The 12,551-nt window shown below is 41.0% G+C and overlaps 1 protein-coding gene across 1 annotated transcript in view; it reads left to right on the plus strand.

Annotated features, from left to right (window-relative positions):
• Positions 1-1,327: 1,327 nt before the first annotated feature.
• The window catches only part of LOC115220303, a 31,589-nt gene continuing 20,365 nt past the window's right edge, over positions 1,328-12,551 (plus strand). Inside the window, exon 1 of the mRNA XM_029790408.2 lies at positions 1,328-3,042. Coding sequence (XP_029646268.2) covers positions 1,380-3,042 — 1,663 coding nt within the window. The 5' untranslated portion in view covers positions 1,328-1,379. The remainder of the gene's footprint in view (positions 3,043-12,551) is intronic.

Below are 12,551 nucleotides of genomic sequence, written 5' to 3' on the forward strand. Positions count from 1 at the left end.
TCCCCACTGGCACCATCACCACTACAGTTACCATCTCTGCCGCCACCACCACCTCCATCACTGCCACCACTGTCGCCACTACCAGGTCCTTGAATGCTTGTAACAGTGTCCACTCTGTTGCAGCCATTTGAACTTGTCTGAGAATAACTACCTGACTATTTCCAGGGCCCCTGAGAAAGGTCATACACACTAACCTTCCTACACTGCTAAACCTGTCAGGAAATATGTAATTGAAATCGAAAATATTAGGAAATTAAAGAATGGTATTTTATTTCCAATAAAAGACTGTTCCTGTCACCTTCTTCAGGATGATGGCATCTTCTGATCATATCTAGGAATATTATGGAGACAATTAAGGCAGCAAGCTGGCAGAATCATTAGTACTCTAGTTCAAATTCCACTGGGGTTGGCTCCACCTTTCATCCTTTTGGGGTCGATAAAATAAATACCTGTTGTACACTGGGGTCGATGTAATCGCCTTACAGTCTCCCCCAAAATTGCTGGCCTTCTGCCAAAATTTGAAACTAGTGTTACAGGGACATTCAAGGCAACGGGCTGGAAGAATTGTTAACATACTGGGCAAAATGCGAAGTGGAATTTCATGTATCTTTGCATTCTGAGTTCAAATTCCACTGAAGTCAACTTTGCCTTTCATCCTTTTGAGGGTCAATAATATAAGTACCAGATGGGCACTGGGGTTGGTCTGATCAACTTAGAAACTCCTCTGGAATTGCTGGCCTTGTGCCAAAATTTGAAATAAATATTACTGAAAGATTTCTTTAACTTCCTTGCTCGCCTTTTAATTTGGAATTTTTGTTTTCTTGAAGCCTGATGTAAAGAAATTCTGTTTCTTCTCTTTCATTTTGTCTGTTAAAACTACAAGAAAAACAAAACAATATCGTCTGCAAAAATGAAAGCTTCCGTCGTCTGTCTACCAATCTATAAATAGAATTCTGGTGAAAACCCGGCCCTTTTCACCAGGTTATTGACCAGTCGCTTCTTTATGGATTAATCTGGGAGCTCACTGAAGGAATTCAGGAATTATCCTGAGAACAATTAACAGACAGACAAACACTTGTTTTCATAAGGCTTCCTCATATATTCGGATTGCTATGCTCATTATCTAATAAGCAGCTAATCAAACCGAGCCATCGAATATCTCCCGCACTGGTTATTCCCGTCTGTGCTTGATATCGCATATATTGCGCAGTGGTTTTTATTATTAACTGATGTAATATTAATTAATTGTGTCGATGTGAATGGCATAAACAGCTGAGAAAGAAGGGGAGGTAATCGCAAGTGTGTTGTCAAGAGTTGGTTCCCCCTGTTCTGACCATTGTTTACTAGCGCCACTCGGTACTTCCGATCAGAGGCACAAGATGGCGGACTCCAGCACCAATTCCGATTTGGCTGCACCAACCTCGTCGCATCACGGCGAAACGGCTTCGATCGCCGTGGTGGATCTGGAGGAGGACGTTCAACAACCGAACGGCAACGAGATCAACACAAATACAACGGCGACAACAGACAAAAAGAGCTGTGCTGCGTCTTCAACACCCAAACACAGTAACAGTAATAATAATAATAATAATCATTCACAACAACAACAACAACAACAACGGCGAGAGGAGGACGAGGTGGAGACTGACGAGGAAAACATGTGTGGTGTTGAAGATGACCACCTGGAAGAAGAAGAAGAAGAACACGACGACGACCAGAATCAAGCAGAAGATCAAGATATTGATATGCAAAGTCATCTCGATGCTCTGCAAGTTGTTTGTACGGCTGCGACGAACTCTGCCTCGTCGGAGGGAGAAGACGGCTGCTCGTCCTCCTTTAATTTCCACATGGAGAACAAACACACTCAAAGGAAAACAGACACAGACATGAGGACTCTGAGTTCGTATTTGAAATCTTTAAACGAAAGCCGTAACCCGGAGAGGATACCACCGGATGAACTCGACAATTATTTATCAAGTTTTTTCATGGTTGTCCGAAAAGCAGATGGAAGCGAATATGAACCAAAAACGTTAAGAGCAATTATGGCCAGCATTGAACGCTATTTAAGATGCAGAAATTACCCAGCTTCTATCACTAGGGACTATATATTTTCTAAAACCAGAGACTCGCTGAAAGAAAAGCAAAGAATTCTTAAAGAACAGGGAATCGGCAACAAACCCCGCCCCCCTGCTGATCCCCTCGGTGTTTTAGTGGCACAAAGGGTTAATCAGTTGTACGCTAAACAAAATATGGGTCCCTACAATCCCCTTTCAGTTGTCAGCACTCTCATTTTTGTTTTCATTGTTCACTTCAGACTTCGTAAAGCAGTCGACCATAAGAACTTATTGTGGGGTGATATACAGCTAAAAGTGGATAAAAACGGCCGAGAATACCTTGTTTATCGGCCGCAGAGTCTGCCATCACTTCCACCCCATATAGAAAATCACATTCGTCGCACATATAACATTTACGCTCAGCCTGATCAACCGGAGCGCGATCCCGTTGCTATTTATCACCTGTATGCAGAGAAACGGCCTGCATCGATGAAATACAGTAACTCACCATTTTACCTTGGCATTTTTAGTCTAAATCCTTTACCGTTCCAAGACTGGTATCGTGCCTCAGCCATGGGAATCAACAAACTTTGTGATTTAGTTAAACAGATTCGTTCGATAACTGGTTTGCCCCGGGCTATGTATGCACAAGACTCTCCTTATCTTAGCCCTCAGTTTATCTCCAATGCCTTGATGGGACCGGATCCCTCGAAGGGAGATGTGAAGGGAGCTGCCGCTGCCGCCGCCGCCGCCTTAGCCAATTCTCAAGACCTGTCCTGTATGGATACCGTTGTTTACAATGTTGATTCGGACAGCGAAAGTATTACGGAACAGCAATCAAATATGTCGTTTATTGGAAGCTTGGAGAATCACTCGAGTATGGATGAGAACATTCACGGGGAAGAGGTTGCTTTGCACGAGAAAGATGCTGCTGATGATGAAGATGATGATGATGATGACGACGAAAATGACCAACATCCACTATCAGGTAGTGTATATATCTAAATGTATATATGTATATATATTGCTGTTGTTTTTATAACGTAGTTGCTGTTTATGAGACTGTCCCAACCACAGTTTTAATATCTCCCGTCCCACCACCACCACCTTCACCGTCCCCGACTCGCCATAGTCATTAAGTACATCAATTAGTCACCTGCTATTTCGGTTTGTAATGTTTTAATGATCACAACTAAAGCTAATTCATTGCTAGGATAGATTACTCACCACTGGCACCAAACACTACAACTTACACCCTTTCTTTCTCTCTCTCTTTCGTCGTTGTTGTTAATGTTTCATATTCCTGATAGATTGCTCATCACTACACCTCAGAGCTAGCACCGCCACCACTTCACCACGAGTACCAACACTATCACCAGCACCACCGCCACCACTACAACTTATACCTTTTTCTCTTGTTCTTTATATTCCTGGTGTATTGTTTACCACTAGCACCGCTACACCACGCCAAAAATTCACCACTGCACACACAGCAGCACAATACCAAACACCTCGCCACTAAACCCAAACACTGGCAAGACAACACTTGAGTACTACACTAGCACACAAACACCTCACCACTGTCAACACTACCACCACAGCAACGCAACGCTACACACCACAACCACAGCCCCTACTGCTGTTGTTGTTTGTAACATTATCCACAACTGTTATTGTGTGGCTCTGTAATTCCTGCAGAGAACATCTTATAAACTGTTGACCCTTAAATATTATATCCCTAAACTCTGTTTTACCTTGAACTGGTCACTTGCATGTCACACCTTGACCTTGTACCTATGTTGGTGATCAGATTTTACCTTAGTAGAGAGTTAATTACAAAGTTCCCATCAGAAATTAATACAATGATTTCTTATTTAGACACGAGGTAGATTGTTGAAAGGGAAGGGGAAGAGTTAGTACCTTGTTGCTAATATTTATTATAACCGTCTCCTCATCCCAGATTGTTGAATATAGAAACAGGGTTAGCCTTGGCTTGATTTGAACTCTGAACTGATAGGAAACAAGTTCAATACTGTAACGGGTGCAAGAATAGTTATGTGATTTAAGGACTTTGCTTCCCAACCACCTGCCTCTGGATTCGTTCCCACTCTACAGAACCTTGGACGATTGTCTTTTACTATAACCTCAGACTGACCAAAACCTTATCAGTGTACTTAGGAGACAGGAACTGAAAGAAGGCCATTCTATACCATCATCATCATCATCATCTTTGTTTAACATTTGTTTTCCATGCTGGCATGGATTAGATGGTTTGACAGGGGATGGCCAGCTGGGGATCTGTCCAGACTCCAATGGTCTGTTGAGGCATTGTTCTATGGCTGGATGCCTTTCCTAATGCCAACCACTTAGCAGAATGTGCTGGTTGCTTTTTACATGGCACAGGTGCGTTTTCGCATATGTATATGTGTGCGTGTATAATGTATGTATAGGTGCAGGTGTGACGGTGTGGTACGAAGTTTGTTCCTTAACCACATGGTTCTGGGTTCAGTCCCACTTTGGATGTGTTCTTCCACAGTTCCAGACTCACAAAAACTCTGTGAGGAAGTGGATTTGGTTCATTACAAACTGAAAGAAGCCCACGCTGTATCTACATATACATGCTGAACCGCTAAGTCTACAAGTTTTTTCCATCATTCTCTCTGTTTCTTTTCTCTTATTTCTTTCTGTTAAAGAGCGTAGGCTCGAAACATGAAAGACTTTTTCATTTTCCTGAGCATCAAACTATTACACTTGCTTGTTGTTTATACACCTGTCTCTGTCTTGTTTTTCTATAAATTTCAACTATATATATACATACACACACACACATATATGCGCATACATATATATGTGAAGGCATGTGGCTTAGTGTTTAGGTATGTTGCTCTTGCAATCATTAGGTCGGGGTTTCAACTCCCAGACCTGCTGTGTGTTGTATTCTCAAGCAGAAAACTTCATTTCATGTGGTTCCAGTCCTTACGACTGTAAATAGGTAACCCTGCAATGGATTAGCCTTCCACACAGAAGGGATGCTAGTCCGCTCGTATAACCAGTGGGATGGCATCACTCAGAAACTAAAATGATGCAGAGCACATGTGACAAGCAATGTGTAACAACATCTGATAGTTTGTTTGCTCATGTGATATATATATATATATATATATATACTTGTATGTGTGAGTGTGTTTATGTTGCCTTGTCTTCACAACGTGTGGTAGTTGTAAATGATCACCACTGTTATCCAAGTAGTGTCATTCATTTTCAATATCCTGCGAAAGTGTATCCGGCCATGGGGAAATATTCCTTTACCTGGAAGAAGATAAAGGTGAATGACAGCCACAGCATCTGGACAAGTGTCTTCTTCTACAAACCGAGGGTCACAAAAGCCTTGTGAGTGGATTTAGTAGATGGAAACTGAAAGAAGCCCATTGTATATATGTATACATATGTGTGTTTGTGTTTTTGAAATGTCCTCCCTTCTCTATCACAACTGGTGTTGGTGTGTTTACATTCCTGTAAGTTAGTAATTCGGCAAAAGAGACTGATAGAACAAGCACCAGGCTCAAAAATGTAAGTGCTGGGTTCGATTGGTTTGACTGAAATTCTTCAAGGTGATGCCCTAGCATGGCCACAGTTTAATGACTGAAACAAGTGACAGATAAAAGATAGACAAATGAAGCAAAAGCTTCTTTAATGGTTCCTTTCATCGGTTCTTTAGTATGTAGATATTAGTTCTTTTAGTAAGTCGCAACAGCAACCACCAAACTGGTGCACCCTGTTCAGTGGTGACTATTTCCAAATTCTTGTGGCAAACAATTTATAATGAAATTCAGTGAGAGAACCACTTAAAATAGTTGATTGATGTCTCCCAGTATACTCTGTAAAATGGTTGGCGTTAGGAAGGGCGTCCAGCTATAGAAATCATGCCAAAACAGACAATGGCACTTGGTGTGGCTCCTGGTCTTGCCAGCTGCTGTCAGACTGTCCAGCCCATGCCACCATGGAAGACGGACATTAAATGATGATGATGGTGTATTTATCGTGAGACTGGTTTTGTATTTGGAAAGTTCCTCTCCAAGGAGCAGGCATGCATAAGCTCTTTTATGGGTGACCAACAGCTGACTATACATGTAAGTATTCCCAGTCTTTGCCACCAATGTCGACAAGGACCATATATACTGGTATCAGTGATGCCACCAGCAAAAGACAAAGAACCAAAACCACCTGTCTTTGGTTCCATCCCATCTCTATTTACCTGCAGTTTATATTAAGGACATTATATGAAACTTTGGCCTTTCCGTATGGCGCTAGTTGCCTACCTTCTTTCCTGCTGACCAAAACTTTTATATTTTGGTGTTTTTATTCTTGGCTTTGCTTTGATATCTGGAATTTCTTTTCTAATTCTTAAACAGATTTAGCTTTATCAACTAGATCATCGGTATACAGAATTTCCTAAGGACATCTGGTTTTAAATCCCTTTATCATGACCTAAAGAGGAGGAGACTATGAACCAAACCCTGGTGGACACCGGCCTACATACAAAATTCCTCATTGCTGACTTTCACTTTGTTGGTAGCATTTCTGAACAGGGCTTTCATAATTCTTACAATCCATTCATCGACCCCTTTAGCATTTAAACTGGCCATTTCCGGCCAAAATATTCTGTCTGTTTTATGTTCAAACTGTCCAGATCTAGCTTCTCACACCTACCTTACAATATCATTCTAAAAATTAAGGTGGTCAGCTGGCAGAAATGTTAGCATGCCAGGCGAAATGCTCAGTGGTATTTTAGCTGAGTTCGAATTCCGCCGAGGTCGACTTTGCCTTTTATCCTTTCGGGGTCGATTAAATAAGTATCAGTTATGCACTGGGGTCGATGTAATTGACTTAATTCCTTTGTCTGTCCTTGTTTCTTTCCCCTATGTTTAGCCTCCCTGTGGGCAATAAAGGAATAAATATCATTCTAAAAATTAACAGTTACCACATCAGAATCTCAGAGCTACAAGAAAATGCCCAATTAATTAAAAACAATAAACATGAACAAGCCTTGCATTTGACAGAATAATGTAAATGCTAAAGGGTTACAGCTAGTTTTGTTTGTTTGTGTTTTAGGGACCACCAGTACTACAGAGCTTTGTACCCTGTTAAAGGCCCTCTCCAGGTTTACAAATAGGTACAGAAGCTTGTTCTTTCACAAATGGCTTCTCCTTCTAGAATTGTTTAACTAGAAGCAGGCTTCAGTGACACTTGATACAAACCTAAACCATATTTGATATCAGCTAATTACCTTCCTAATTAGTTACGCTTTAACTATTTCTCTTACCTTCATGACTTGCTCCATCAATTTGATACCTTCCGATTCTTTCTAGAGTATTTTCTTCTGCATTTGTAGCAGTTGATGCTGATATTGTTACCCCTGTCAGGGGACATGACCCCTCCCTCTTCTTCTACTGGGCTTCGACCATGTGAGACGCTAGCACCTCTCCTACATCACTGGATATTTTCACTATCTCCAACACTGATCCTGGTGGTCCTGCTGCTTTTCGTCATCATCATCATCATCATCATTTAACACCCATTTCCTAGACTGGCATCTGCTGGATGGTTTGATAGGATCTTGCAAGCCAGAGGACTGTGTCAAGTGCTGTTGTTGACATAGTTTCCTTGACTGAATGTCCTTTCCTGCCTTCATATTTATAATTGTCAAAAATTTTGTTTTTTTAGTCTGAGTATCTTGTTAGCCATATATTGTTCACAGCTTGTTGTCAGCATCTCTCAAGAATCTTCCTCTTGATGTTGAAACTTGTAATTTATCTTTTCAAAATTCCTCCTCTCTGTATTTCTGAAGGGAGAAATGTCATTGAAGTATCGTTGTTTAAACATACCTTCTATCATACCTATATAATGAAGTGTATTGGGAGAAAGGGTTGAGTAATGCCGTAATTATAGAAGAGGGATGGGGGAATGGGTCTTGAAAGATGAATTGCTGGGAAGGTTTGACTGGATCTTGTTTTCTCAAGCACAGCGCATCGCCAATTATCTCAGTCCTTTCTCATCTCCTCTATGAGGCTCAACATCTTGAGTTCAGTTTTCACTACTTTGTCCCACATCTTCTTGCATCTTCCCCTTCTACAGGTTCCGTCTACGTCTTGCAATCGGTACATCTTTATGCAGCCGTTCTCATTCACCTGCATCACATGACTAAACCATTGCACACCACATTTGATGCTTCTTATACCTAATTTTTTTTTTTCAACATATTTGAATTTTGTTGGTTTTGCATGTTCTCTGCATTCACAGTTCATGCTTCACTAACATGTAGCATTATAGTTCATGCACAAGCCTTTTACAGTCTGCCTTTCACTGTAAGAGAGAGAGAGAGACCTTTTGTTATCAGCTCAGGTAATATGTACCTGAACTTTCTCCAACCGGTTCTTATTCTAAAATCTACACTTTCAGAACATTCCCCTGCCTCCACTGCTGCTGTTTGCGTCTCCTAGGTAACAGAAACTATCTACTAAGTATCCTTCTAAACATTCCAGAAAACCTATTTCCCATGTGTTCTTAACCTTTTCAATACCAACCCGGCTGAAACTTCCTCTGGCTCTGTTAGTACAAATGTTTTGTTTTCAGAAAAAGTTCTGAATTAAAATCTTCCACCAAACACCTTAGTCACAATTTATGTTCCTAACACTAGCTGAATGATAACTAAGTTATCTCACTAAATTCTTTGTTATATTTAAAATTAATTGAAAGAAACACAGAGCATCTCAACAGAAATATGGTAACAAAAGGGTTAACAAATGATTAATTAAACCCTTTCGTTACCAACCCAACTGAAACTGCTTCTGGTTCTGTAGGACAAATGTCTTGTTTTCAAAAGTTCTCAATTAAAATATTCCACCAAACACCCTAGTCACAATTTATGTACCTAACACTAGGTTAACAATAACTAAGTTGTTTTACTAAATTCTTTGTTATATTTAAAATTAATTGAAAGAAACACAGAGTATCTCAAAATAAATACAGTAACGAAAGGGTTAACAAACCCTTTTTATCTTGGTCCTTTGTCATACAAACCCTTTTCATACCAACCTGGTTGAAACTGCTTCTAGTTCTGTAGTGCAAATGTCTTGTTTTCAAAAGTTCTGAATTAAAATCTTCCACCAAACCTTAGTCGCAATTTATGCTCCTAACCCTAGCTTAATAATAACCAAGTTATTTTACTAAATTCTTTGTTATATTTAAAATTAATTGAAAGAAACACAGAGCATCTCATCAAAAATCTGGCAACGAAATGGGGTTAATGTTTATTGCTCTTGTGACTGAATACACGTGGCTTAGTGGTAAGGCTGTTTGGTTCATGAACCTAAGGTTGTGAGTTTGATTCCCGGCAGCATGTTGTGTCCTTGAGCAAGACACTTTATTTCACATTGCTGGCAAAAAGGAGTTATGCCTTTTGTGCTACACTGAATCTCCCTCAGAACTCCATTAAGGGTACACACGTGTCTGTGGAGTGCTCAGCCACTTGCCTGTTAATTTCATGAGCTGGCTGTTCCATTGATCGGATCAACTGGGACCCACATCTTCATAACTGATGGGGTGCTAGTTGATGCTCCTGTCCATCCTTCACACTCAAAGCCTTCTTTCTCTGTTGACTTTCCTGGGATTTCACTGCATTGAGGACACTTTATGGCATTCCTACCAACATCTTCTCCACATATCAAACAATGCCATTCAAACTTCAAACCCTTTCATTCCAGCCCTTGCTTTCATACCTTGAATTTTATTCTAATTCTACTGTAATTTCAGAGAAGTTCCCTGGGCAACCAATCTTAAACTCTTTTGTTATGGCATAGAGCATTGCAATAAACAGGAAAGGTCAAATAACTAAGCCCTGGTGGACTCCTACCTCAGTACTAAATTCATCACTGTACTCATTACTAACCCTTGCCTTACTGACCGCACCCTTACCAGCCATTTGTGTACTCCTAGCCTCTATAGTGACCTCCAGATTGTGGAGCAAGGGAATCCCATCAGAGGCTTTCTCCATGTCGATGCAGGCCAACTACAATAGCTTACTTTTGGCTAAATACTTGTGCAGTTGCTTTACTATAAGAGTATCGGTTGTACTTCTCTCTGGCACAAAACCAAACTGCATCTCATCTCGGCCGACTCTCTTCTTAATTAATTCAGCCATAACTCTTTCAGCAATTTACATAACCTGTTCCAGCAATTGGATGCCTCTCTAATTACTTCTCTTTAAGACATCTCCTTTACCTTTCTAAACAGTTGGCTATAATGCTGCTGCACCAGTTGTTCGATTTGTTACCGTTCTGTGCAATTCGACGAACTATATAAGGGTGTCTGGGCTGTATTCCACTGCACCAAGCACTTTAAACATCTTAGCGGTAATTCCTGATGAACCAGGGGCTTTTCTTGTTTTCATATCCTTCATTGCCTTGTCTGTAATATTGCCGCCAACTTAAATGGCTGGTTTCTCTGTCAGGTCCAAATTAGGAAAACTTCTTCGATGCATTTTTCACATTTAGCAGCCTTTCATAATAACACTTCCATGCTTGTTTTTTTTCGCAAGTTTATCATCATTCACCCAAACACACTTCTTTCCTACCACACCTTCATCCAAAACACCTCATACCTCTGGTCCTATGTAGAACATTGGCAAACCCCTTCTCCCCTTGCTGGATAGACCTATCACCTAACTTCTTTCCAAGCTACCTGGGGTAGTTCTCTGCTGCCCCCATTCTTTTGATTCTTCCAAGCCTGTCTCTTTGCTTTTATGGCTCTCTTTCCCTGTTCTGCCCCCATATCACCCTTGCTTGGGCTGCAGCTTTGCGCCAGCCACAGATTTGGTCTGTAGCCCTCAGTAAGCTGTCTTGTAAGAACTTGCAACTGTCCTGTATATTATACATCCCTAACTCTTCTTCCTTCTCATCAGATGCTTCAATTGAAATATCCCTAAATATCTGATTGCTCAATGGGTCTTTGAGTTTCCATACCCTCCTTTTCCAAACTCGTTTGTATCTCTGAGTCCTTTTGGATCTAAGTCTGAAGTCACTAACAACCAAACTTATGTTAGATTGTACACCTTTCCCTTGGAAAGGAGTTTGCACTCCCAAGCATCTACCTTCCCCATTTTCTTATAAGAATTCAGTCAATCTGGCTTAAGTGCTCCCCAGGTTGATAGATAATTGAGTATCTGGCAGGTTCTCTGAAGTTCGTGTTGTGGATCAACAAGCTAATGGCATCAGAGAACTCTAGCAGCCTCGTTCCCTCCTCATTTTTAGAACCAAAGATTTAACCTGCCTGTATGATTACAGGTAAGTTCACCACCATCCGTTCACTGCAAGGAATGTTTTCTGAGAACATGTGTCCATAGTATCTCATTATTAGTAGTTAAAAACTTATTTTATTGAAAGAAAAAACAAAAATGATGAATTGATGACAAGGAAATTTTGTCTGCAGTGAATTGACGATGGTGAACTTACTGGACATGTGAATGTACCTCATGACATTCATTGGAGTTCTACCCAACATTTCCATTGAAGTTACCATCCATGATAATAGGGTGATTGTCATCTCTCGTCAGGGTTGTGTGCAGAAGGCCTGCCCCACAGAAACGGTCCTTCTGTTCATCTGCCAACCCAGCTTGTAAAACCTTATACTGACATAAATGTTATTGTGATGGAACCAAACGACAATTCTCAGCTCAACAACCATGTTGCAAACACTCTGATTGTCTCAATCACTCAATCCAAGAATATGCCGACACCTGTTGCAATTAGCGGTTTTCTAGTTGCTTAATCAAGAAGAAAACCACCTGTTATTGAATAGCATTGTAGGTGGTTGAGTACCCCACTGACAATTACACCTTTAATATAACCCTCAGGCAGAATGAATGTGACAAGTCAACCAGATCCTTGAACTAAGGGCTCTGTCCATTTTGGGAGTTTCCACTTATGTTGTTACTTTTGCAAGGTTTGTATTAATCCATTGAAGTAATTGAAGACAAATCAAACTCAGGATTTCATCCTTCATCATTGTTTAACGTCCGCTTTCCATGCTATCATGGGTTGGACGGTTTGACCGGGGTCTGGGAAGCCAGGAGGCTGCATCAGGCCCAGTCTGATCTGGCAGTGTTTCTACAGCTGGATGCCCTTCCTAATGCCAACCACTCTGTGAGTGTAGTGGGTGCTTTTTACGTGCCACCGGCACAGGGGCCAGGCCAGGCTGAATTCTTTTCATGCCATCATCGTCATCATCATTGTGTTAACGTCCCCCTTTTCCATGCTGAAACGGCTCAGATGAGGGCTGTTGAGGCAGATTTTCTATGGCCGGATGCTCTTCCTCTTGCCAACCCTTACCTTTTCCCCCAAACAAAATAACCACTGGTATGAATGGTGAAGCACTTGTTTACAATGAATGTAGGACCTCCTGCATGTATACACTCTCACACACATACCCATACACACAACA

Source organism: Octopus sinensis, linkage group LG16, assembly GCF_006345805.1.
Source record: "Octopus sinensis linkage group LG16, ASM634580v1, whole genome shotgun sequence".
In the NCBI taxonomy this organism is placed as follows: Eukaryota; Metazoa; Mollusca; class Cephalopoda; order Octopoda; family Octopodidae; genus Octopus; species Octopus sinensis.